The sequence below is a fragment of the Erpetoichthys calabaricus genome, chromosome 1, assembly GCF_900747795.2.
Source record: "Erpetoichthys calabaricus chromosome 1, fErpCal1.3, whole genome shotgun sequence".
Taxonomy (NCBI): Eukaryota; Metazoa; Chordata; class Cladistia; order Polypteriformes; family Polypteridae; genus Erpetoichthys; species Erpetoichthys calabaricus.
In genome coordinates this window covers 167,664,305-167,692,169 of record NC_041394.2, presented here as the reverse complement: position 1 = coordinate 167,692,169, position 27,865 = coordinate 167,664,305, and the positions used below count along the sequence as shown (strand labels likewise).

The window sequence follows — 27,865 nt, the reverse complement described above, 5'->3', positions numbered from 1 at the left end:
GAAAAACGTTTACTTGAGGTTTTTTGCAAATTTATTAAAAATAAAAAAACTGAGAAATGACATGTACATAAGTATTCACAGCCTTTGTTCAATACTTTGTCGATACACCTTTGGTAGCAATTACAGCCTCAAGTCTTTTTGAATATGATGCCACAAGCTTGGCACACCTATCCTTGGCCAGTTTCGCCCATTCCTCTTTGCAGCACCTCTCAAGCTCCATCAGGTTGGATGGGAAGCGTCGGTGCACAGCCATTTTAAGATCTCTCCAGAGATGTTCAATCAGATTCAAGTCTGGGCTCTGGCTGAGCCACTCAAGGACATACACAGAGTTGTCCTGAAGCCACTCCTTTGATATCTTGACTGTGTGCTTAGGGTCGTTGTCCTGCTGAAAGATGAACCGTCACCCCAGTCTGAGGTCAAGAGCGCTCTGGAGCAGGTTTTCATGCAGGATGTCTCTGTAGATTGCTGCAGTCATCTTTCCCTTTATCCTGACTAGTCTCCCAGTCCCTGCTGCTGAAAAACATCCCCACAGCATGATGCTACCACCACCATGCTTCACTGTAGGAATGGTGCCAGGTTTCCTCCAAACGTGACGCCTGGCATTCACACCAAAGAGTTCAATCTTTGTCTCATCAGACCAGAGAATTTTCTTTCTCATGGTCTGAGAGTCCTTCAGGTGCCTTTTGGCAAACTCCAGGTGGGCTGCCATGTGCCTTTTACTAAGGAGTGGCTTCCGTCTGGCCACTCTACCTTACAGGCCTGATTGGTGGATTGCTGCAGAGATGGTTGTCCTTCTGGAAGGTTCTCTTCTCTCCACAGAGGACCTCTGGAGCTCTGACAGAGTGACCATCGGGTTCTTGGTCACCTCCCTGACTAAGGCCCTTTTCTCCCGATCACTCAGTTTAGATGGCCGGCCAGCTCTAGGAAGAGTCCTGGTGGTTTTGAACTTCTTCCACTTACGGATGATGGAGGCCACTGTGCTCATTGGGACCTTCAAAGCAGCAGAAATTTTTCTGTAACCTTCCCCAGATTTGTGCCTCGAGACAATCCTGTCTCGGAGGTCTACAGACAATTCCTTTGACTTCATGATTGGTTTGTGCTCTGACGTGAACTGACAACTGTGGGACCTTAAATAGACAGGTGTGTGCCTTTCCAAATCATGTCCAGTCAACTGAACTTACCACAGGTGGACTCCAATTAAGCTGCAGAAACATCTCAAGGATGATCTGGGGAAACAGGATGCACCTGAGCTCAATTTCGAGCTTCACGGCAAAGGCTGTGAATACTTATGTACATGTGCTTTCTCAATTTTTTTATTTTTAATAAATTTGCAAAAACCTCAAGTAAACTTTTTTCACGTTGTCATTATGGGGTGTTGTGTGCAGAATTCTGAGGAAAAAAATGAATTTAATCCATTTTGGAATAAGGCTGTAACATAACAAAATGTGGAAAAAGTGATGCGCTGTGAATACTTTCCGGATGCACTGTACTTACTTCGGTAATTGTGTACATTCAAAATGTTTTGGCTTGCTTTAATGAAAGATTTTGGACAAAAAATGAATAGTACAATAAATATTGTGAATGGTGATATCCTATTCTGTTATACAAAAAGTAAAGAAGGTAACAATGTTCATATTACAGTACTTGCAAAACACTTTTATGTACAAAATGAGAGTTAGTAATTAGGGTTACTAGAATTCCAAACTATGATTTATTTATTGATGACATACTTCTTATATATATTATAGATAGATACTTTATTAATCCCAAAGGGAAATTCACAATTCTATCAAACATATTAAAAATAGTAAAGCAATTAAAGAATTAAATTTGTTATCCAAACATAAATTTATTTAATATGCCCTGACGTTATGTTATTCTCTTAAAAGTTTGTATTATTTATATTTTGTTATTATATTTTATTACGTATTGTAATGTTACACTGTATAAATGGTACATTTGAATTTATTGTTTTGAACAATATAATAAAATAATAACAAAAATAATTTCACCCAAAACCATTTCCTGCTTATTTCCTTTTTTCTCGTCACTTCCTTCCACCTCCACTCCAGTCGCAGCTCGGTGCTGCCTATTCCCGTGTTCCAATGACGCCCAATTGAGGATTCCTGAGCACGTGTGGAATTACCGTTTGGTTCATCGAGATCAAGGAAGATAACAGCACAATCCACGTTTAGCGTATGTGACGTGTTTGTCGCCCCCTTTGCTATATTATTGCTTTGCTCCGCCTTTCATGGGTGTGAGTTGAAGGGCCTAGAAGCCCTACCCCTCGCAAGTTTTGCGCTTGCGCAGGTCTCGTGAAAACCTCCCGTAGTGTATCGAGCAGTAAGAAAGAAAGAAAGCAAGCTGATGAAACGATAATGAAAGTTTTCGATGCATTTCGACTTTGTTTGCCTACGCAGCGTATTCCTTGCTGCAAACATGTATGTCTTGTAGCCATACAACGGTCAGGATTGTACCATGCGTCTGCCTGACTAGAGGAGGAAGGAAAAAACGTGTAGCGCTGCGAGAAGAGGGTGAGTGGAGCGACAGAGCAGACATGGATGAGACTTTAGCTCCGGTTCAAAGCGAGCGCCTCTCGCAGCTGCTGCACGTTGCAGACAGCGGGAAGGTGAGGAAACACCAACACAAGCACAACTTGAAGCATCGTTACGAGTTATTGGAGACGCTGGGAACGGGCACCTACGGAAAAGTGAAGAGAGCGATGGAGCGTTTCTCCGGCAGGGTGGTGAGTGTTTTGGGGGGTGGCACGAGTGAGTGTCTAATATGTGGTAATGGCCACTCAAAACTTGGAATATGGATAAGAGCGTCTAGAAGTCATAGTAGCCGATTCAAACAGAAGCTTACAGAATGTACTTTCTTAGAAAATACAGACCTTTTACAGTCTGAGTTATGCGTTTCGAATAAAATAGTGACCGACAAACTATGCTGGTCAAGAGACCGATAAGCCTGGGCAGACGTGCGTTTGTGTGTGGAATCATCTGCCTACAATTTGCTGTTCCCGATTAGCGGTTCTTTAATTACCTTTAAGTGTTAGTTGCCTCAGGCACTGATTTTTGTTATCTTGTTTATTGCAGTAAACCCTTGCCAGTGCAGCTTTTTTTATTTGCTTTCTGTGTATTACTGCGTACATCACTCATGGATGACTTTCCAAATGTGCTTTTCTGCCAGCACGTGAGGGTTTCAGGGTGATTGTTGAGGACATTTGTATTCTTATGTATTGTGTCTAAGTTTATCACACTATTGTTTTTAGGATGGCACCTGCCGGTTAGTTTAACAATTGCAAATATTTACCGAAGTGAGCAGTGTCAGCAATATAAGCGTTGATCATGTGATTGTCCCCGGTTATAACTAGAGCAGGGAAAGAGGCTTGAGTGGCCTGGGTTAAGTGCACATGTCATCTGATTTTCAGGTAGCCATCAAGTCCATTCGCAAAGAAAAAATCAAAGATGAACAGGACATGGTACATATTCGTCGTGAGATTGAGATTATGTCATCCCTGCAGCATCCTCACATCATCAGCATCTATGAGGGTGAGACTCGTGAGTTTCTTTCTTTTGACCTTTGTGTCACTGGTCCCAACTGCATAATGCTTTTTTAACAATTTGGTGAAAAAAAACTTATAGGTAGTAACTTTCTTTGGGACACCTAGGCATAATGTGAGGCAGAGCTGAAATGATGAAACCTTATTGAAAGTCAAGTACTGTATAACTCGTCTTGTGAATTTCTCTTTCCTTCCTGCTATTGCCTTTGTTAAATGTCAGAATCATCTTGGGTTGCTGAGTCCTTATACCTTAGAAGTTGTTTTCTTGACCAAAGAAATATTTTTATTTCCTTTACTGGAAAACAAACAGCATCTGACTCGTGGCACTTGGCTCCTATAACCACACTGGCACTTTGGCAGGAATGTGCCTCTGGCAGAGCAACACTGCCAATAGCTGTAATTGCAACCTGTAGTTTTTACAACGGAGCAAATGGTAACCAGTTTGGACTTGCGGAAGTGAACTGCTTGATTTACAGGTAAGGGGCTGTATACAGATTAATCAACAGACTGAAGGCAGTTGCCTCTCAGTAGAGAGTGCCCATTCAGATAAAGGCAGGATTCAAAAGTATGACCCTTTTACACGGGTGTCTGTTATTACTGTTATTAAGTAGCCATTCCAAGATTTTTTTTTTTTTTTTTTTTTTTTTTTGAGAAGCTGACTCAACATCTTTTGTCAACCTGACATATTCATTTACTGTCATTTTTCAACAACTTTAAGTGCTGTCATCATGCAAGTGGTGTAAAAATTGTTAGATACTCTGGTTATTCATCTTTCTCTACCTTAATCCGTACTACAGTTCCATTGCTACCAACACTATCGTGCTGTAGATTATTCAGCAATGGCTGTGAAAGGTTTTCTGCATGGATGAGGATTACTAATTTATGTATCCCTCCACCCCCAAACCAGTGTTTGAAAACAAGGACAAAATTGTCATTGTGATGGAGTATGCCAGCAAGGGAGAGCTGTACGATTATATCAGTGAGCGGAGGCGACTTACTGAGAGAGAAACCCGTCATTTCTTCCGGCAGATTGTGTCTGCTGTCCATTACTGCCACAAGGTAACATAATTCAAATCATTGCAGTGCATTAAAATTATAGATGATCCCTGCCTCACTACTCCTGGATTTTCATTCCAGAATGGTGTGGTGCACAGAGACTTAAAACTGGAAAATATTCTGCTGGATGAAAACTGCAACATCAAGGTATGGTGATGAAGGGGGGGTGGGGTAAGAGGTGAAGCTTTTGATCTTTAGTATTCCACCCTTCAGTATTTTACTGCCCTGCTTGGCTATAAGGCGTTCATGCCTTTTTCTCACCCTCTCTCCCTGACCTTGCTTCCAATTGCATCACTTTCCATTCTTTTTTTTCCCCTCTGCAGCTTGCAGATTTTGGCCTCTCAAACCTCTACCACAAGGACCGCCTCCTGCAGACGTTTTGTGGAAGTCCGCTTTATGCTTCTCCAGAAATTGTTAATGGCAGGCCTTACCATGGCCCGGAGGTATGTGATTCAGGTGAACAGTGTAGGATTCAGTGCTTGTCTTCCTGAAGCAGATGGTGGCATTTAAAGTCTTGTTGCAGGTTTCTTTTAGGTATGCAACCCTGGTATCTTCCTCCTACTGCCTCTTAGATATCTGGGAAATGGAAAAATAGATGGCTTCTTTGAATTTCTCTGTTGTCTAAAATATGTTCATTGGTCACTCCTAGTAGACCATATATCAAGTGGTCATTAGTAAGTGTACATCTCCTAGGGGATGTATATGTCTAGGGAATGACTATTCCGTAACTTTCAGGCCCATATCCAATCACAAATGCCATTGTTTGAGCTATGCCTATTAGTTAGGTTAAGCAGTAATTGTGTTTTTGATTGTTTCTTCCAACAGGTTGATAGCTGGGCCCTGGGAGTTCTACTGTATACCCTGGTGTATGGGGCAATGCCCTTTATTGGTGGTGATCACAAGAATCTCATCTCGCAAATCAGCAGTGGCGAGTATCGGGAGCCAACACAGTCTTCAGGTATGTCCTTTTCCAGCTCTTGTGCACTGCCACAAAAGACTTGACAAGTAGAAACTGGTAAACTGGATTGACTGGTGGCTGTATAGTTTAATATAATATTAGCTATTTAGATATATAAAATAAACAAAAATATAAATTGTTTTTAATTTTTATAAGAAAAAAGAATATAAAAATTGCATTCTGCAAATGGGCGGCACGGTGGCGCAGTGGGTAGTGCTGCTGCCTCGCAGTTGGGGGACCTGGGTTCGCTTCCCGGGTCCTCCCTGCGTGGAGTTTGCATGTTCTCCCCGTGTGTGCGTGGGTTTCCTTCGGGCGCTCCGGTTTCCTCCCACAGTCCAAAGACATGCAGGTTAGGTGGATTGGCGATTCTAAATTGGCCCTAGTGTGTGCTTGGTTTGTGGGTGTGTTTGTGTGTGTGTCCTGCGGTGGGTTGGCACCCTGCCCGGGATTGGTTCCCTGCCTTGTGCCCTGTGTTGGCTGGGATTGGCTCCAGCAGACCCCCGTGACCCTGTTTGGATTCAGCGGGTTGGAAAATGGATGGATGGATGGATGGATGGATGGAAAATGGATGGATGGCATTCTGCAAATAGTGTACACTTCTTTGAGTAGTCCTTTAGAATTGTTTTTGCTCTCTTCTCCATATTTGCTCTGCAGTTTTAGTTTCACTAGCAAATTCCACCCAATTATGCGCTTAGCACTAGAATCCCTGAAGCCTAAAAAAAAAATTCTTAATCCCGGCCCACCTTAAATCCCTTTGCACTTCTCCATCAGCGTTTTTTGTTTTGTAAATGTGCCGATCAGCAAGCAGCCTGCTGTCCCATTTCCCGCCTTGATGGAGCTCAGCTCGAGCCAAAAGTTCTCCCCGCTCAAGGCAAGGCTCCTTATCTGCGTGTGAGGTTTCTGGAGTTGTATAGGGTAAATAATACAGTATATAGTTATTTCAAATACATGTACAGTGATCCCTCGCTATATCGCGCTTCGCCTTTCGCCGCTTCACTCCATCGCGGATTTTATATGTAAGCATATTTAAATATATATCGCGGATTTTTTGCTGGTTCGCGGATTTCTGCGGACAATGGGTCTTTTAATTTCTGGTACATGCTTCCTCAGTTGGTTTGCCCAGTTGATTTCATACAAGGGACGCTATTGGCAGATGGCTGAGAAGCTAGATTGCTTACTTTTCTCTCTCTCTTACGCTGACTATGTGATCCTGACGTATGGGGATTGAGCAGGGAGGCTGTTCGCACACCTAGACGATACGGACGCTCGTCTAAAAATGCTGAAAGATTATCTTCACGTTGCTATCTTTTGTCAGCTGCTTCCTGAAACGACATGCTGCACAGTGTTTCGAATACTTAAAAGCTCGAAGGGCACGTATTGATTTTTGACTGAAAAACAAACTCTGTCTCTCTCTCTCCCTGCTCCTGACGGAGGGGGTGTGAGCTGCTGCCTTCAACAGCTTTGTCTTTTAAGTATGCGAAGCACCGCGGCACAAACAGCCCTATTGATTTGTTTGCTTTCCTCTCTGTTTCCTTTGAAGAGGAAGATATGTTTGCATTCTTTTAATTGTGAGACAGAACTGTCATCTCTGTCTTGTCATGGAGCACAGTTTAAACTTTTGAAAAAGAGGCAAATGTTTGTTTGCAGTGTTTGAATAACGTTCCTGTCTCTCTACAACCTCCTGTGTTTCAGCACAAATCTGTGACCCAAGCATGACAATATAAAAATAACCATATAAACATATGGTTTCTACTTCGCGGATTTTCTTATTTCGCGGGTGGCTCTGGAACGCAACCCCCGCGATGGAGGAGGGATTACTGTATTTCATGTGTGTTCCGTGCCTACAAAGATCTGGATAAGTGTAAGATGAAAGGAAATGCGAGGCAAGAAATGCTGAACACATACCTAAAGCAAAAACTTTTTCGATTTTATATTAATAATGACATGAAGTGTATAATGTGTGAAGACTTTAGTCCTGTGACCTGTGCTTTTCACAGATGAGAGCAGGTTCACCCTGAGCACATGTGACAGACATGAAAGGGTCTGAAGAAGCTGTGGAGAACGTTATGCTGCCTGTAACACTGTTCAGCATGACCGGTTTGGTAGTGGGTCTGAGGAGGCATATCCATAGAGGGATGCACAGACCTCTACAGGCTAGACAATGGCACCTTGACTGCCATTAGGTATCAGGATGAAATCCTTAGACCCATTGTCAGACCCTATGCTGGTGCAGTGGATCCTGGGTTCCTCCTGGTGCACGACAATACCCGGCCTCATGTGGCAAGAGTATGCAGGCAGTTCTGGATGATGAAGGAATTGATACCAGTGACTGTCCTTCACTCTCGCCTGACCTAAATCCAATAGAACACCTCTGGGACATTATGTTTCAGTCCATTCGACGACGCCAGGTTGCACCTCAGACTGTCCAGGAGCTCAGTGATGCCCTGGTCCAGATCTAGGAGGAGATCCCCCAGGACACCATCCGTCGCCTCATTAGGAGCATGCCCTGACATTGTCAGACATGCATACAAGCAAGCGGGGGCCATACAAACTATTGAGTACGGTTTTGAGTTGCTGCAATGAAATTTTGGCAAAATTGACTAGCCTGCTGCATAATTTTTTCACTTTGATTTTCGGGGTGTCTTTGAGTTTCCTCCGGGCACTCCGGTTTCCTCCCACAGTCCAAAGACATGCAGGTTAGGTGGATTGGCGATTCTAAATTGGCCCTAGTGTATGCTTGGTGTGTGGGTGTGTTTGTGTGTGTCCTGCGGTGGGTTGGCACCCTGCCCAGGATTGGTTCCTGCCTTGTGCCCTGTGTTGGCTGGGATTGGCTCCAGCAGACCCCCGTGACCCTGTGTTCGGATTCAGCGGGTTGGAAAATGGATGGATGGATGGGTGTCTTTGAATTCAGCCCTCTGTAGGTTGATAATTTTCATTTCAATCAAATGGTGTAGCATCCTTTTGTTCCTAACACATTACCCAGTCCATATCAGTATAGATATCCAGCATGATTTTTTTTGCCTTTGAGATCTGATACGTTTTCAAAGTGTTCCTTTAATTTTTTTGAGCAGTGTATTTTCAAACCAGCTTAGATGTGGGAAGTCAGTGTCCATTCCAAAAACACTGAGTACACAACAAGAACCAACAGCAGTTGTGGTGGCAAACAAAGACATGACTCATTCACATAACAGAGCGTAAATTGAAAGAAAGTTCAAGAGTTATTACTACACTTGACAAAAATAAATAAACAAAATAAATAGCACAGATAAAATATTTTACTCTGATAAGCTTAGGAAAACTACAGGATTTTAATCTAATACTCATTTTAAAACATTGACTACATTAAATATTCTTTTTATAAAAGATGCTTTAAATTTCTAAAGTCCTAAGTTTTTTTTTTGTTTTTTAATACAAAAATCAAGCAAATTTATATCTGCAATGAATTTTGAATGAATAACTCTGCTCTTTTCACCTGACCTACTTGTTAACAATGTAAAGGTCAAGACTGGGGAACTAAAATTGTGTGTGACTGAATCGAGATTTCACTGAAGTTTACAATTTAATAAAAATGTAAAAAAAGTGGATTAGAAAATAATTAAAACCTTTCCAAAGAATAAGTCATTATATGTCAACTGCTGCAAACTGGTTGGCTACACTGTAGCTGGTTAGTGCATTTGGTTGGATAGAATGATCACTGAATAGCATAATACGGTCTGTTTATTTTTTGCAATTTTATATTTGGTACTGATAGGATTTTCAAATGTAAAGTTCTTTTAACTTCATTGTAACTTCATTGTAACACTGTCCAATATAATAATGTGTTCCTGATCTTGATACTAACATGAGAAGTTTTTTAGTTATATAGTATAAAGAGCTTACTATACAAGTTAAAGGTTTGGGGAGCCACCCCGTTTAGTTGGAGGAATTCACAGAAAAATAGCAAAAGGGTCTTTACAGACTGGAGCTCAAAACAGAATTGAGAGTAAATGAGAAATGGTGCCTGTATATAGTTAGTAAACTGGAAATGATGTAATGGAGAATGGTATGCTGGGACCCAGAAATTACATTAGGAGGAGGTGAGATCTTAAGGCCTGTATGAGGAAGTAAAGGTGATTGACCTCTGAGGACCGGAAGTGGCTTTAGGTTGCGGGTACATCAGCTGGTCTGTAGGGAGAGAGGAGAAATAGTTAGAGGGCAGCGCCAACCCCTGGTCTAGTGGGAACATACACTTACTTGAGCCCTTAAACTGTCTCCCAAGCACATGTGTGTGACATGGCCCCTCCCCCAATCCCAGACCCTTTGGATCAGGTGGCCTGAACTGAACCGAGAGGTCGTGAACCTGAGAGAGCGTTAGCATTGGCTTGGAGAGAACCTCTGCAATAAAACAACCGAAAACTGAAAAGGCAGCAGGTCTAAAAAGCACCATGTGACACACGGGTTCGTCTCCCTATGAATCACCATCCACTGCAGAGCAGTGTGATTGGTAACAAGGGTGAACTCGCGGCCCAGGAGGTAACACCTGAGTTGTGTAACGGCCCATTAAATAGCTAATGTTTCTTTATCCACTGCCACATACCTGGTTTCCCTGTCCCAACAGTTTCTGGGTCAGGAACATCATAGGGTGTTCGACACCAGTGACACTTTGGCTCAACACGGCACCAAGACCTTTGTCCGAAGCGTTGGTCTGGAGAGTAAAGGGTAGAGAGAAATTAGGAGTAACTAATACAGGTGCTCAGGTTAGGGCCTGCTTTAGTTCACGAAATACAGAGTTGGCAGCATTCTCATCCCATGCCACCATATTAGGAGCCCACTTCTTTAAGTTTATCAAGGGCACCTCTCTCTCTCTGAGAAGTGAGGCACAAACCGGCAGTAGTACCCCGCTAACCAAAGAAAGGCTTGGACCTGCCTCTTGGTTGTCGGACAGGGCCAACTTTAGAACACTGGTGTCGCACTGTATCCCTGACCACCAGGTATCGTAAGTATTTAGCTTTGTTGAATCCAGTTTCTTGGGATTAATCCAAAGACCGTCCTGTCCGAGTGTATGAAGTACAGCTTGAACCTGCTCTAGGTGTTTCTTCCATGTGACAGAATAGATGAGGCAGTGTGGGGCCGTAGAACTTTATCCACCAGATGCTGGAAAGTGGCTGGGGCCCCGTGCAAACTGAATGGAAGAACACAATATTGCCAGTGTCCACTAGGGGTACTAAATACAGTCTTCGCCTTTGCAGATTTTGTTTAAGGAATTTGCCAGTACCCTTTATTCATGTCAAGTGTAGTCAAGTATTTCACCCCGCCCAGCTTCTCCAGGAAGTCATCCACCTAAGGCATGGGATAGGCGTCAAATTGGAACACTTGATTAAGCCGGCAGAAATCGTTGCAAAACCTCCAACTCCTGTCGGGCTTAGGGACCAAGAGTATTGGGCTGGAACAGGGACTATGGCTTTCCTCTATTACATCCAGGTCCAACATCCTCTTGATCTCAAGTTCCACTTCTGCTTTTTTCGCTTCCAAAAGGCGATAGGTGCGTTCCCTTATTATCACCCTGGGTTCAGTAATAATGTTGTGCCCGATCAGTGAGGTCGAATAGCTGATGCCAGCTCCTGCTTCTGAACAGGGGCCAAATCAGGACCAAAGTTAAGTGATGGTTTAAGTGCGAGTAGTGAGTGGGGCTGAGCAGGAAGATGGTTAACCTCTCTTTCCCTCCATGGTTTCAGTAGGTTGACATGATACACCCATTCAGTTGGCCGACGATTTGGTTGTTTAACCAAATAATCGACAATGCCTTTCTACTCCTTAAGTTCATACAGGCCTTGCCAATGTGCCAGTAATTTAGAATGATAGGTATGGACTAATACCATGACAACGGTTGCCAGGCCTAAATTCCCATAGTAACGTTCTGTGGTTATAACACCGGGTCTGCGATGATTGGTCCTTTTCCATATTCTCTTTTAAAATGGACAGAATTTTTTCAAATTGCATAATTGTGCGATTATACTCCGAAATGTTCATAGATGGAAGGGTCTCTTCCTCCCACCCTTCTTTTTAGGACAGGCTGATGTCCGTATAATAATTCAAAAGGGAAAAACCCAGTTGAAGCTTGTGGGACCTCCCGATAAGTGAAACTGACGAGGGGGAGTAACTGGTCCCAGTTTCTTCCATCAACGCTGACTACCTTGCATAGCATTTGTTTGAGACTTTCATTAACACTAGAGTACCTGAAGCCTATGTAAAAAGTCATAATCCCAGCCATCTTAAATTCCTTCACACCTCCTCATCAGCATCTTTGTTTGCAAATGCGTCGATCGGCACTGTGGCAGCAGGCAGCCTGGTCACTCATCCCCCCCACCGAAGCAGCTGAAGTCATCTCGGATACTGAAGGTTATCTGGCAGTGAAATGTTTGAAATTGTCTAGGTTGAATAATATATTGTTAATTGGAATACATACATTTCATGTGTGTTCCGTGTCTGCAATGTTCTGGGTAAATGTAGGATGACAGAAAATGTGAGGCAAGAAATATTGAACACTTAACTAAAACAGAAAATTTTTCATCATACTGTAATAATGACAAAATGCAAATGTGAAGTGTATAATATGTGAAGACTGAAGTCCAAATATCAAATAAACACTTTCACAAAAGGTACAGCAAAACAAGTGCGCTTTTATTCAAGAATATACCCAGAGAAAAAAAATTATTCAATATACATGGTGCTATCATTGAGTAAAAACTCAAGTCTAAATATCAATCTACACCAAACTGACATGTCTGCTCAGCTGGTGCAGAGGTAAGAACTGCTGCCTCCTAATCAAGAGGGTGTGGGTTCGAGCTCGGATTCTACCCCTTTTGAGTAGTGAGCTGCTATTATTATTATTATTATTGTTGTATAATAAAAACATGCATTTGAGTTGAGTCTGTAATACCTGGTTGAAATTTTCACTATTTTTAAAAGTTAGGTTTTTTTTTTTTTTTTTTTTTTTTAATTTGGTTTTAGTCTCTCAATCACGCTGATGGAACCCCCCACCCCCATCTGACACTGTTAGTTTTCAAATACAGACGTGGTACAGTGAACTTGCCTCTTTCTCTATGAGTTGATGGCTTTTTTCTACATTCTTTTCACAAAATACATTAATACATTACCTAAAAAAAAGAATGTTAACGGTAAACCCGTCTACTGTACAGTACTGTACTGCTATGTCTCCCGCGGTGGCAGAATGTAAAATACCGATGTTACCACTATACGTACTGTAATTCACACAAGCTCGTTTTCTTTGGTATGCGCTGTCGTTTTCTTTGTTATAAGCAGAGTAAATACTGTGAAAGGGTGCTCCCGGATAAAGACAGGCAGACACATTTTCCTCCATCACCTCGTTTATTTTACAAATACTCACTACTGTTTACAATGTCCTTAATGTGCACCTCACCAAATCCCCACAGTCCCCAAAGTCCAGGCTTTCAACAGCCACTTTCTTCTTCCTTCACACAACACACTCAGGGCTCCTCCTCAGACCTTGTCTGCCTCCTCACCCGACTCCAGCCTTGATTGAAGGGCGGCGGCTCCTTATATAGGCGGCTGATTGAGGGCCGCACCCGGCCACCTGCCACAATACACCCCCGCTAGCTGAGACCTCCTGGGACCAGCGAACCATTCCGCGAGGACGGGAACCCCTCGGCGGCAAGCCGACACACTGTAGAATACGGCCCGATCCTGCCAAAAAAAAAGAAAAACAAGGGCGGAGACGTTGACCTGACGCAGCCCCTCGGCTTGTCCTCCGCTGGGCCAACGCTCTCGGCCCCGATCGGCACCCCGATGCTCCCTTTCTCGGCTTCCCAGCCCGAGCAGTCCGTGCTCCCCACCATGGAATCACCAGTGGGATCACGCTCTGTTTCCACCTCTCCAGCTGCGGGATTCTCCTCTGCCTCCACAGAGGACGGCCCTTTGCGGGACACGCGCACCCAGCAGCATGTCCTCGCTTATCTGAGGAACTGGCTTCCCCAAGCTGCTTCCTCCGTTTACTTTGCGACGCCACGGCGGTTCGGATCTGCCCATTGTAAGAGGGCAGACCCAGCCCCGCTGGCGTCCGGAGCTTCACGGGGTCGGTCTCCCTTACCTTCCTCGCTGTGCCTCTCCGTCCAGGAGCTCCTGCAGTGCGCCGATCCTCTTCGGCCTGCGGCTCTCGATCCGACGCCACTGCCATCCCTACTGACTCCAGCGTCTCCGCCCGGAGGGCACATCGCTCGGCCGGCGGCGACAGCACAAGGCGCAGTTGCTCTTGCAGGCCCTGCAAAATCACCGCCGAAGAGAGAGAAGCAGCCGGCGGTGGGCTTACCTTGCGAGTAGTTCCACTCACCGACTGCTCTCTGTGGGCGCTTCCCTGCGGCCCACTCGGGTTGCTATGGAGCACGGGATGGACATTCCCTGCTCTCACCTCCGACCGAACCTTGGCGAGAGGACAGGACACGCTGTCCAATCCCATGCCCATTACGAGGAGGGACTCCTGGTCTGCGGCCTCCTCGCTCTCATTCCACACTCGAAAGCGAGGCACAGAGCAACTCCGCGGCTGCTGCGGCCGTTGTATATGCAGCGTCTCCGTCTCGGCAGCCATCCTTGCTGCCGCCACGCTCTCGAGCTGTCCCTGCAACAATAACAAGTCCATACTCAATAGACGCAGGGTTGGGTGCACGCCGCCCCTGCGGCCTGTGGGAGAGGTTGCCTGCTGTGCCGGGCCTTTCACAAACAATTTTGGGGTTGCAGGTCCCCACCTTAACCCAGGTGGAGCATCCTGCCGACTACGCCACTGTGAAAGGGTGCTCCCGGACACAGACAGGCAGACACATTTTCCTCCATCACCACGTTTATTTTACAAATACTCACTACTATTTACAATGTCCTTAATGTGCACCTCACCAAATCCCCACAGTCCCCAAAGTCCAGGCTTTCAACAGCCACTTTCTTCTTCCTTCACACAACACACTCAGGGCTCCTCCTGCCGCCTCCTCAGACCTTGTCCGCCTCCTTACCTGACTCCAGCCTTGATTGAAGGGCGGCGGCTCCTTATATAGGGGGCTGATTGAGGGCTGCACCCGGCCACCTGCCACAATACATAATATCATTTAATTAAAATACAGTAAAATGTACGGGTACTCGCCAATGATGAATGATATTGATGATGATGAAGTAGTTGTGCAGTACGATGCAGAGGATTTAAAACTCCTCGGGTGGTGCCTCTTCTTCAGGAGGAGTTGTATCTTTGGACAGGTCTTCTTCTGATGGGGTCTCGTGCTGGCTTTTCTTTATAGGTTTCAGGAACATTGTTATGGGAAGTTGCTACATTGTCTCCTGTAGCAACCTGCTAGTACAATTTCCGTGCTTTCTCACGGATGATGTTACCGTCCAAGGGGATGTTCTTCTTCCTGCAGTCGGTGATCCACAGTGCCAAGGCAGATTCCATCCTGACAATATTGTTATTCCTTACGGTCGTTACCTTTTTGGCACTATCACAGAAACTTACAGATACGGTACTCCAGATCGCTGCTTCGTTCTTCTTTATGTAGCGTGCGGTGCTTTCATTAATGCCATAGTGGTGCGCTGCTGCAGCATAACTTTTTAGTTCCCGGAGCAAATCCAGTAGTTCAACCTTTATCCTGGAGTGTTTTACACGTCTTCTGGCGCTTAGGCTCAGTGCCAGAAGCTTTAGAAGGTGCAGGGCGATTCGGCGATATCTTGTGCATTTAAGAATAACAAAATGAATACAATAACAAAATGGAAAACACGAGGACACTGAGCTGGAGTCACGTCACAGGGCAGCAATCAATCGGCAGCAAGGAGAAATGAATAACGCTCTCAGATTTGCTACTTTCACCATCCCAAACCGCGTTTCCCTCAGCGGTGGTAAACCCACTCACCTGGAGACGTGTCACAGGGCAGCAATCAATCATCCTAAACCATATTTCTCTCAGCGGTTGCTTCCTGTTCTCTCTACAGCACAGTATTGCCACGGAAAAAAGCCATAAAAAATTGCAGAGGATATTTGCGCTTTACGCTAACAATTACTAGTTAGGTTTTAAGGAAGAATCCGCGAATGACTGAGTCCGTGAACCCTGAACTGCGACTTCGCGGGGGTGTACTGTGTGTGTGTGTGTGTGTGTGTGTGTGTGTGTGTGTGTGTGTGTGTGTGTGTGTGTGTATATATATATATATATATATATATATATATATATATATATATATATATATATATATATATATATATACTTTTTTTTTTTTTTTTTTAGCATTTGACGCTGGGTCTATTTTGCTACAATTTTTCAGTAATTGGGATTTAAAATCAATAAGGCTGATGTATAGTTTGCTTACATTTTCACACACATGCTTTTGTATTTTATAGACATGCTGAATATGTTTGAAATTTAATTGCTGTATACAGTACACTACACTGCTTCTAAGTGTGTGTATAAACATAGTGGAGTTAGAAATATTCAGACCCCTTCACTTTCTACACAGTTTGTGTTTTAGATTTAATTCTGAATGGATGAATTTGCCATTTTTGTTCATCAGGGTACAATCAGTATCTCGTACTACCAAAACATTTTCAGGAAAATTTGAAATACGCTTTAGAACTCAAAAGCTGAAATTTTTCATATGCATATTTAGACCCTTTCCTGTAGCACTCCAAATTGTGGTCAGGTGCACCCTGTTTACTTTTATTATTCTTAAGATATGTCCAGAACTTAATTGGAGGCCATCCATGGGAAATTAAATTGATTGCACATAGTTTAGAAAGGCACACACCTTTGTGTACAAGGTCCTAAAATGCACACTGCATGCCAGGACAACAACTAAACTATTAACACTCAAGAAATTCTCTGTAATGATAAAATTGTGGTGAGGCATAGATCAGGGAAAAGGTATAAAGCCATTTCTAAACATTTGAGTGTTCCCAGGAGCATAGTGGTCTCGATAATGGAAGGAGTCTGGAACCACCAGGACTCTTCCTGGAGTTGGCTGCCCTGTCAAACTGAGCAACCGGGCAAGAAGGGCATTGGTCAGGGAAGGGAGCAAAAAACACAGTGTTCACGATAGCAGCTTTAGAAGTCCTTTGCTGAGATGGGGGAACTAGTCAGGAGAATGACTCCCACTTGGAGTTTATAGGACTCGTAGATCCACCATAAATTGGCTTACTCCATTGACATGACTCTTGAGTCTTTTATACAGTTGAATGTAGCTGCATTTCAGGACTCGTTTTTTTCACTTTAAAGTGGTGACATGCATGAAACAAACATTCAAGGCAGTTTAAAATAATTTCACTCCTAGGAAAGAGTGATGGTTTCTGGAAGTGCGGCTTTTCAGGTTTGAATTCTTCTGATTCATCACATTTTTTTGGTATTTGCATATTTATTAATAAATGGAAAATGGCAATAGCAATGCACATCTGTGTTGTAAAGCCTGCAATACCAGTACAGAAGGGATAGTATAAATGAAAAATAAAATGTCTATGATTATGCAATATTTACTTCTTAATTTAGGTGTCTAGAAATAGAAACTTCTTTGTTTAACATGGTCTTCAGGTGTCTGCAAAATTTTAGTCATACCAGTTCATTATATGCACCAACTAAAAGGTTCAAAAGGTTTCCTAATTGCATAAAATTGCATATACAAGACATATGTACATACCACGCATCACTGAGTTTCTTGGCATGATGCTGGGATACCTTTTCCCCCCAGTAATTTTTTGGTATTAAAGTAAATGCATGTAAATATCTGTTAACATCACACTATTTGTAACTATATTAATTGTATACAGTAATTGAGATATACAAAGAATTCACAGTAAAGTGACCAATAATACCCCAGGTGATTTAGCATTTTTTAAGGTGTTCTCAAATTTGCCTATTAGAGAAGCATCAGTGTTGTGTTTTTTTTTTTTTTTCTTCCCCGCCATAAAGTAACAAAATGTTTTGTTATTATATCCTTAATATCCTAAATTATGTACATGATCTTCCCGGAACTATCTTGAACCTTGTATTTCTTTGTTGGAGATTTATTTATGTATTGTAGCAGATAGACGTGTTGTCCACCTCTCGAACCCTCAGGTACCACTCTTCTGACCAGGTGAAAGTATAATAATGCTTTATTTTAATATTACAAGGTGCACCAAGCACTCTCCTCCACACACTCATTAACCACAATTCTCTCTCTATAAACAATCCTCCACTCCCAGACACGTCGCCACCCTACCTCCCAGCTCAGTTCAATGTCTGGCCTCACCCAGAGTCCTTTTATAGACCCTGACCCGAAAGTGGCTCCAAGCCAAACCCACAAGTCCGTTTTCCTTCCGGGTCAGGGCAAAGTCCTTTTCTTCATCCCGGGAGCACATCGCTTCTTCCAGTCACGTGACTGGGATGCACTCCCGGGTTATAGGGCACACAAGAGCTTACTAGCCCCCCTACAGCGACTCCTGGCGGCCCCCAAGGTATCCAGCAGGGCTGTGTCAAAACACTACAAAGTCCATGAGGCCCTGCTGGAACTCGGGGCGCAAATATGCTGTCCGGAGGGCTCCTCCTAGCGGCCTGGGGGTGACGACCGGAGTCCATAGGCGGTCGTCTGTCACAGTCCCTCCCCCTTAGCGACGACCAGTGGGGCGGAGCGTTGATTCCCGCGAGGGACGTCTTCCTCCAGGAGAACGCGAGATCCGGGTCGTGGTTCTGCTGTCTAGATCCCCCAGCGAACCTTGGGGGAACGGTGTATCTGGTGTCTCTTCGCTCCCCTGTCCTCTGGGGACAACTCCTCCACACGTGGCCCGGTTGCCGGCAGTTATAGCACCGCCGACGTCCTCCTGGTGGCCTCTCTTCCCGAGACCTGAAGCACCTCGGGAATTCTGTCAGCTCCACCCTGTCCTCCGCCAAGGAGGGGTTAACAGCCGCTTTGCTGCTCTTTGCCCTTGTCTTTTCCCTGTTAGGAGACCCGCATTTCTGTGTGGGGATCTCCTGCTTTCTCTGGGGCTTGTGCACAACGTGAGGCTCTCTATGGAATAGAGAGAGCCTCTTTGCTGTTTGCACGCCCGTTGTCCTATATAAATTCGGAGGCGGCGTCAGTAGTACCGTATCGCTCCGGGTAACAGCACTATTCAGCTGCCCCGGGACGATCGGTGCCTCCCCCGCCTCTTCATTAACTAACGGCAACCCCTTTTCCACGCGGGTCGGGCTTTTAACGTCCGCATTAGTCCAGAGCAGCGTCTGATACCGCTGCTCCGGTTCTAACGGACAATTTCCCAACCACTCCGTCATCGTGCCACATTCGATTGTCGGGCACACAGCGCTTTGGCAACCGCAACTAATTAAACGCGGTGCCGATTCACACTGCGTCCCCTTATTATATACGGTACAGAGGGTACCTACCTGCACCGCCGCATTAATCGAGGCCGGGGCTTCACGGCCTAACCGCCGAAGGTATTCATGAAGTCTCCTCAGCGGCGCTTCGACCGTGGCTCCCAGTTCCTCCAGACGTCTTCTCAAGTCCGCGATTCCCTGTAAGAAAGGCAGTACGGGCTCGAGTACCTCTTCGAGATCCCGTACCATATAATCAGTTAAGTTATTTGTCTCGGCCGGCAGTAAGGCTACTTCCTTATTTTGGTTATCTGCCGACCGGGAACCAATGAGCATGTCCACTCCTGGCACGTGCTCTGCTGATGAGCGCAAGGGCTCCTGGGAAATGGAGTCTTTAGAGGAACGGGTAGCCTCCTTCGGCTGGCTGCGGTCTGCCTTTTTACTTTTGCCGGCAGACACTACAGTCACGTCCCGTCCCTTTTTACCTTCATTTGATGGTGGCGCTGCTTCGCTCGCCGCCCCCTTCCCTTTCAGGGAGCACTGAACCGTCAGGGGAAGACTGACCTCACTGAAGGACCGCTGTTGACCTTCTCTATCCCAGACTCCATCGCGCGAGGTCACGTGGATGTTGTCCTCGAATGGGCTGGTAGATTGTCGACTCCTAGCCTGGCCTGCCTTCTGTGTACCGCAGCCATCTTGTGGAGGGATGCGACAGGCATCTAACGCGCCGTGCTCTCTCTGGAGGTAGGTTTCTGCAAAATAGGAAGAATAACAGCCCGAAACTTCGGGCTTTTTCCCAGCACATACCTCCAGATTCGTCAGCGGTGTCCCCACTTTATTCAGGGTTTTCGGCGCGGCCCCTGGCTGGCTGCGTTCCTGCTGTTGCGCCCTTCGGGCTTCTTCAGCCTTTACCAGCTCCCTGTCGCCGGCACACCCAGTCAGGCGAGTCCAGGCCAACTCGTCGTTGGTCATGTCTTTTACCCAGTCGGTGTTATCCTTCTTTTTCCCAGACTTCTTCCCCATCTCGACCAGGTACGAGGCGAGATTCATCAGCGTCACCACCTTCTCTGTAATGGGGTGTTTGCACCTCCGCGGTTTCAAGCGGGACCTTCTCAGGGTTCTCTGCCACAACAAATTTATTCTTAAATGCAGATCCTCTGCCTCCAGACGGCCAGAGACTCCTGCCGACTACGCCAGTGTAGCCGATAGACGTGTTGTCCACCTCTCGAACCCTCAGGTACCACTCTTCTGACCAGGTGAAAGTATAATAATACTTTATTTTAATATTACAAGGTGCACCAAGCACTCTCCTCCACACACTCATTAACCACAATTCTCTCTCTATAAACAATCCTCCACTCCCAGACACGTCGCCACCCTACCTCCCAGCTCAGTTCAATGTCTGGGCTCACCCAGAGTCCTTTTATAGACCCTGACCCGGAAGTGGCTCCAAGCCAAACCCACAAGTCCGTTTTCCTTCCGGGTCAGGGCAAAGTCCTTTTCTTCATCCCGGGAGCACATCGCTTCTTCCAGTCACGTGACTGGGACGCACTCCCGGGTTATAGGGCACACAAGAGCTTACTAGCCCCCCTACAGCGACTCCTGGCGGCCCCCAAGGTATCCAGCAGGGCTGTGTCAAAACACTACAAAGTCCATGAGGCCCTGCTGGAACTCGGGGCGCAAATATGCTGTCCGGAGGGCTCCTCCTAGCGGCCTGGGGGTGACGACCGGAGTCCATAGGCGGTCGTCTGTCACAGTAAAAAATCAACAACGCAAATATGCACAGGTCATTTCATTACTTCCTGGAGAGACACGGCTCTTTCTAAGCTCTGACAAAGTTGACTCTGATGACGACAATGAACATCTGAATTTCCGGAGTCCATAGGCGGTCGTCTGTCACAGTATTTATAAAGCACTTTAGTACTAGGGTGTTGTACCATGTTAGCCATAATGAATGTAGAGAAAAGCCAAGCAAAATGACACCTTTTATTGGCTAACTAAAATGATTACAATATGCAAGCGTTCGAGGCAACTCAGGCCCCTTCTTCAGGCAAGATGTAATCAATGATTACATCTTGCCTGAAGAAGGGGCCTGAGTTGCCTCGAAAGCTTGCATATTGTAATCATTTTAGTTAGCCAATAAAAGGTGTCATTTTGCTTGGCTTTTCTCTACATTCATTATGGCTAACATGGTACAACACCCTAGTACTAAAGTGCTTTATAAATACTGTGACAGACGACCGCCTATGGACTCCGGAAATTCAGATGTTCATTGTCGTCATCAGAGTCAACTTTGTCAGAGCTTAGAAAGAGCCGTGTCTCTCCAGGAAGTAATGAAATGACCTGTGCATATTTGCGTTGTTGATTTTTTTCAGGGTGCACTGTTCCAATGCGATGCAATATTTGTCCACATATGTGAAAGCAGTATGGGCCATTGCCTTTTGGTGGCCTGATATGTACTCCGGTAGATGCAAAAGCAAATGAACTATTGTAGGATCTAATGCAGTTCCTAAAGTTTTTACTTTCAGGCACATCGTTAGTTAGAAGCTTCTGTAGATATTCAGGATATGAATGTAATGGAGGTAGTCTAATCTGCCCCTTTTGACAACAACGTGTAAATTCATTATTTGTATTGCCAGTTGTTTCTTCTGGGAAGTTAAGTGAATGACAATGATTGCAAATTACATTCATTAATCCCAAAGAATTTTCCTTAATAGTGGACTCATTATTGAAGGCGTTGTCAGCCAACTGGCGTAAGCGTTTAGCAGGTGTCTGGCGTTGATGTCCGCGACGGGCATGTTTTGCTTGTGGCGTTTGAGTGCCGCGTTGTTGCATGTCCATTATTTGTGACGCGCTATTTTGGATTTTTAATTGATTCGCCTCCGCTTCGCGAAAAGTCCGTTTCAGTCTACGTCGTGCATTGTTTGTATCGAGCCTTGTCCGTTTTTGTATGTCGGTCAGTTGAGCTTTCTGCTTTTGGAGTCTTGCTTGCTTGTTTTCTGGCAGTTCATATTTGCGTTGTACACGTCTGCATTCATTTAGTTTGTCTCTTCGCTCCCTTTTTTGTATGTCTGAGACGCGAGCTCTTTCGGTTTGAAATCGTGCTTGTTTCGATGCAGCACTTTGAGACGCGCGCTGTATGCGTCTACGTTCATTGTGTCTGTCCATTTGGGCACGTCTCTGTAACGGGGTTACTTGAGCTTTGCGTTTTTTGATCCGAGACATTTTTTCTCCCGGAGTTTCCGAAGCGCGTTGTATGCGCCGGCGTGTATTTTGTTGTTTCATTCGTGTTCGTGTGTTTGGTCCCGTTATCCGATCCGAATCGTTTTGTACCCGTGACCGTGTATTCATGACTTGTTTGTTCCTCAGCATGCGAAATATGGATAAGTAATAAGGAGGATCGCACTCACTGTTAATATGTAGCCTTTTCTGCAGTTGAACGGTTAATAGTGCTTTATTGTAAGGAGATCCACCTATGCTGACACCTATGCTGCCTAGTGTGAAGGTGTTGAGATGACGTATGTTTAATATGGACGTTTCCTTTAGAAATGTGGCTTTGGGTGTCACTTCTTATTGGTGGGGGGGGGGGGGGGTGTGAGGATTGTTGTTGCGCGAGCGTCTTCTTTCTTTTTGTGTTCCAGGGGCTTGTTGAATCCCCCTCTTGGTGTGTGTCCCGTCCGGTGCCTGTAGGGGGGGGGGTGCCTTGCTGTTGTGCGCGAGCGTCTTCTTTTTTTTTTGTGTGCTAGTTTCGTGTGCAATGGGTTTCGTGCGGCGCTGTGCGTCGCCTGCGTTTGACTACTTTTTTCTGTGCCTTTTCCTTTTTTGTGTGCTCAGGGTGCCTCTTTTCTTTGACTCCTTTTTTCTGTGCTCACTCCTTTTTTCTGTGGTCTTGTCCTCCTCTCGCGGCCCCTCATCCGCCTCTCGCGGCCCCTCATTTCTTGGGGCGCCTGCGCAGTACGTCTTTTTGCGGCTACGGCCCATGGCCGGATGTCCTTGCATCCATCCGGTTTAGCATTCTCGGTTAGTAATATGGATGAGAACACAGGGACACAGTTGAAAACTTTCAAGGATAAATTTCATACAAACATTAAGAAGTTTTTCCTTACATAGCGAACCATAGACACTTAGAATAAGCTACCAAGTAGTGTGGTAGACAGTAAGACTTTTTTTTATTTTTATTATTTTTAGAACAATTAGGTAGATAGGACTGGTCAGCTTTGTTGGGCTTAATGGCCTGTTCTCATCTACACTATTCTAATGTCTAACCGACTATAAGCTCTATCTGATAGACAATCAACGTTGCTCACATAAGCCCACATCAACATGATGACTGGCTTTATCTTGAAGATATCAGCTATGGATCTGCATAAGTCATTGAGCCTGATGACTTGGGGTAAAGTTTCCACAAGATGCATATCCTAACTGCTTATTGGTCTGCACAAGCAAACATCCTTTCTTTGAATTTCAGTAGGTTTCACTCCCTCTGCCCAAAGAAATGTCACCATGGCATGTTGTTCAGCAATGGTTTAATGCTGCAGTGGAGCATCCACATTGATTTGACTTTGGCTTCAACTAGATTAATGACAGAGTGTTGTGCTGTATGTGTCCGAAGTCCAACCTACCCATAAGCCATCATGAACATGTTGTATTGCGTCAGCTTCTATCCATTGTTGTTACCTTGTAATTTTCCATTGCCTTTACTTTTTGAATTTACCTTGAAACACAGGAATGACTAATGCCCAACATGCATTTGCATATAGGGAAACAATCACTGTATCGGAAAATGTCACATTTTGTAACTAAGAGTGATATTATTACTGGTTAAATTAATATAACAATTAGTTAGGATTAAATATTGAAGCAGCATTTATGAGAAGAAGCAGAATGGTTAAAGGAAAAAGTTATTCCAGTATTAACGAATTCATTTGTCGGAGAAGGTTACACATAAAGAAGAAATGAGAAAAGCATGTTACATCATTTACTGTGATTCCCAGTAAGTATGGTGCTGATTTTTAAGACACAAAATGTTAGCTACAATATACTAAGATGTGTAAAATTACAAATTTCCTGCACTTGTGTTTTATAAAACAATTAAGAATCATGGCATCATTAAATTTGTAGAGAACAGTGTATCTTCATGAATGAATTCTTGCTCACTCAATGTGTAACAAGACCAGTCCCCTTTATAAGGCAATGTCAAAAAATAGGCCACAGAATCCTATCATGAGGGCATGTCTCTTGAAAGTGTCTCAAGGTGTGTCCAGCTTTGACACCAAAAACAAGTTTTGCCACTCGGAAGATAATTGTAATGGAGAATTAAAGAGTGATGGTGGACTCTATAAAATCAGTTATGGATCAGTTCAATCAACTCTTCATGAATAATTAAGCATAAGTAAGGTCTGGTTTCCCACAGGGTTGACTCCTGAAAGTGTCACTGCATTTAAAGTTTCAAGTGGAATTTTGAGCTAATGAATACAGAGTGGAAGAAATTTAAGAAGCATTTCATAAGTCACTGATGCATTCAGGTTGTCATAACTTAAATGAAAGTACACATAATAATCAAAAAATGACAGAAAATCTTATTTAAAAACACACTTTTGCTCTCTGGCTTTTAACCCAGTATGATATGTTGGCTACAAGAGGGCTCCGCCCCCTGCTCGCTTCGCTCGCCTACCCCCGGCGTTTTGAACCCGTGCCCGCTGGTCAGCCGTAGTTTCAGACGCGCGTTGTAGGAGTTTGCGTTGTTTTGAACCAGTGCTTGCCCTGCTTCTGCGGTTTGAGACGCGCGTTGTAGGCGTATATCCGTCAGTTGAGCTCGTTCGGTTTGAACCCGTGCCTGTTTTGCCTCCGCAGTTTCAAACGGTGGATAGGAAGTAAAGAATGCATTGTATGGTAAATCACAAAGATTTATTGGAATATCTCTTTATATACGATATTTGTAGTAAAGATGGTTTGTTGTCCTTGAATGATTTTTCCTTGGTATTGGAGTATTTATAATTTTAACTTTAATGTCAGATGAACGCCGAACTCATGAGAAGGCTACATAAAGTTGTCCACGTCCCAATATGCGCTCAGAGAGGTATATGCCAACTTTGTCCGTGGTCTGTGCTTGGGATTTGTTGATTGTCATGGCAAATGCAGGTTTACTGGGAAATTGGCGTCGCCCAAATGTAAATGGCAATTCAAGGGCAGAATTTGTAAGGTCAATTCTAGGAATTAAAACAGTATTGTCAGTATGTGATCCTGTAAGTATTTTTGCTTCAATAACATTGTTTGTCATGGTGTTGATGACTAAACGTGTACCGTTGCATAAACCCTGTTTAGTATTAAGGTTTCTTAATAGCATGACAATTGTTCCGATTTTAAGGTTAAGGTTGTGTTGTGGCAATCCGGCTGGGTTAATAGTGTTCAGATATTGTAAAGGGAAATTAAGATGTTCAATGTCGTCTTCAGAATCAATTTTGTCAATACTTAGAAAGAGGCGGCTTTCTCCAGGAAGTAATGCAATGACTTGGTTATTTATGTGATCAACATCAATATTGTTTGGACAGAATATAGCCCATCGCGTTAACAGTGGTATCTGGTCTATTGTTTTGGAGGCGTGAGCGCAACTCCATTAGTTCTTCCTTGTTTAGCGTTAGTAATATGGATAATGGATTGCACTTACTGTTAATATATAGCGTTTTCTGTGGTTGAATTGTTAAAAATGTATGACTGTAATGTGATGATTAACTTATGCTGTATAGTCTTCACGTGTGAGGATGACGAACCTTTAATACAGAGTGTTCGTTTATTCTTATTACCCATCAGGTGTTGTGCCTGTGTCTTGTGTGGTTGCACTGTTAATATTGTATCACTGTAATGTGATTCAAATATGTTGTGGAGTCAGTATTTGTGGGATTTCTGTACTATATCGTGTTTTTGCTCGCGGGTTATTAGAGGTGCGTGGATCATGCATGTGTAGTGTGTTTGCGTACTGTCTGGCGCTTTTCGTACTCCAATTGATTTGTGACCCTTTCTGGACTCCGTAGTCTGTCCCGTTTTACTCTGGTGTGGCGTATTATGTCGGGTTTGATTTGTGAACCTTTCCCGACTCCGTATTCTGTCCCGTTTTACACTGGGGTTGGGCGCTGACTCCTGTTGTTTGTGTGGTTATGTCGTTCGTAGTCTCCATGGACTCCGTAGTCTGTGGGGGTGTTTGTGTGGCACACCAAGCAGCACATTATTCTTAACTTTACTCGGCAGTAGTGCCACGCACAATATGGCGGTGACGCCTGCGCCCTCACTACGCATTAGTGCCACTCACAATATGGCGGCAACGCCTGCGCCTTCCGTATTATGTCGTGTTTCACCATGCTGTGTAGGCGCCTTTGCCTTTCGTACTTTCCCGCGCCTTCCGACGCACGATGTAGGCGCCTGCACCTTCTGGGTCTGCCTCCGCTGTGTGGTGTGGACGTTTAACTGTCGTTGTTTCCACCTTTATATTCTGTCCCTCGCTGTGCATGTGTTTCGTGCCTAGGTTTTTTTGAAGCTGTTGCATTCCAGTTTTCATCATCTGTAACCTGCTCTCCATGTGTTTGTCCCCGTTCTTTAACCTCTTTATGACGTTTTACTTTGTTTCCTACTCTGTCTTTTATTTCTGACCTCGCTTTATCCTGCTTGCGGCATGTCAGACGGTTCGTAGTCTCTCCTGTTTTGCTCTGGGGCGGGGGCTTTGTGTGGCGCCTGCGCACGTTCGTAGTCTCTCCCGTTTCACTCTGGGGAGGGGAGCTTTGTGTGGCGCCTGCGCACTATGTCTCCTGCGTCCACAGGCAGGTCCCTGCGTCCATATCCGGTTTACCATTCTCGTTTAGTAATATGGATCTGTATAATTTTTATTATGAATTTCTTCAGCTCTTATGTGTTTCCGTTTCATTTACCCTTTGGTTATTGTGTGTCTGATATGCTGGGTTTTTATTGTACAGCACTTTGGTCAGCCTTGATGTTGTTTTTAAAGTGCTTTAGAGAAAAGCCAAGCAAAATGACACCTTTTATTGGCTAACTAGAATATTTGAACACTATTAACCCGGCCGGATTACCACAACACAACCTTACCCTTAAAAACGGAACAATAATCATGCTATTAAGAAACCTTAACACTAAACAGGGTTTATGCAATGGCACACGGTTAGTCGTCAACACCATGACACACAATGTTATTCAAGCAACAGTTCTTACAGGATCACATGCTAACAATACTGTTCTCATTCCTAGAATTGACCTTACGAGTTCTGATCTAGAATTACCTTTTACATTGAAACGCCGACAGTTCCCCATTAAACCTGCATTTGCCATGACCATCAACAAATCACAAGGACAAACCATGGACAAGGTTGGCATCTACCTCTCTGAACCCGTTTTTGGACATGGACAACTTTATGTTGCCTTCTCACGTGTTCGACGTTCATCTGACGTTAAAGTTATAAATGATCCATGCCAAGGAAGACTCATTCAAGGACAAGACACCATCTTTACTACTAATGTTGTATACAAAGAAATATTCCAATAAAACATTACTCTATGCCAAACACTCTATTTTTTATTTCTATAGGCATCATCCAAACCTGCACACTATTCTATATCTAATTCATACATCTCACTCTTTGTCATGCCCCAATGCCAGGGGTTGGCGAGCGAAGCGAGCAGGGGGCGGAGCCCCCTAGTTTTAAAATAAGTCTCGATCCACTGTACTAATTCCCTTCATAATTTTAAACACTTCAATCATGTCACCTCTTCTTCTTCTTTTGCTTAAACTGAAAAGGCTCAGCTCTTTTAATCTTTCTTTGCGATTCATCTCCTTTAGTCCTGGAATCAGCATAGTCGCCCTTCTCTGTATGATTTGTTCTTCCTGCTTGTTCTTCTCGCTTTAAACTTTTGTACCCATTCAAAAACTTTTTGTTCAGTCATGCTGTTTTCACTGCTGTACTA

At 44.3% G+C, this 27,865-nt stretch overlaps 1 protein-coding gene across 1 annotated transcript in view; it reads left to right on the top strand.

Annotated features, from left to right (window-relative positions):
• The first annotated feature begins 2,292 nt into the window (after positions 1 to 2,292).
• The window catches only part of nuak1b (NUAK family, SNF1-like kinase, 1b), a 30,507-nt gene continuing 4,934 nt past the window's right edge, over positions 2,293 to 27,865 (top strand). Inside the window, exons 1-6 of the mRNA XM_028808320.2 lie at positions 2,293 to 2,746; positions 3,431 to 3,551; positions 4,470 to 4,621; positions 4,700 to 4,765; positions 4,942 to 5,061; positions 5,444 to 5,576. Coding sequence (XP_028664153.1) covers positions 2,444 to 2,746; positions 3,431 to 3,551; positions 4,470 to 4,621; positions 4,700 to 4,765; positions 4,942 to 5,061; positions 5,444 to 5,576 — 895 coding nt within the window. The 5' untranslated portion in view covers positions 2,293 to 2,443. The remainder of the gene's footprint in view (positions 2,747 to 3,430; positions 3,552 to 4,469; positions 4,622 to 4,699; positions 4,766 to 4,941; positions 5,062 to 5,443; positions 5,577 to 27,865) is intronic.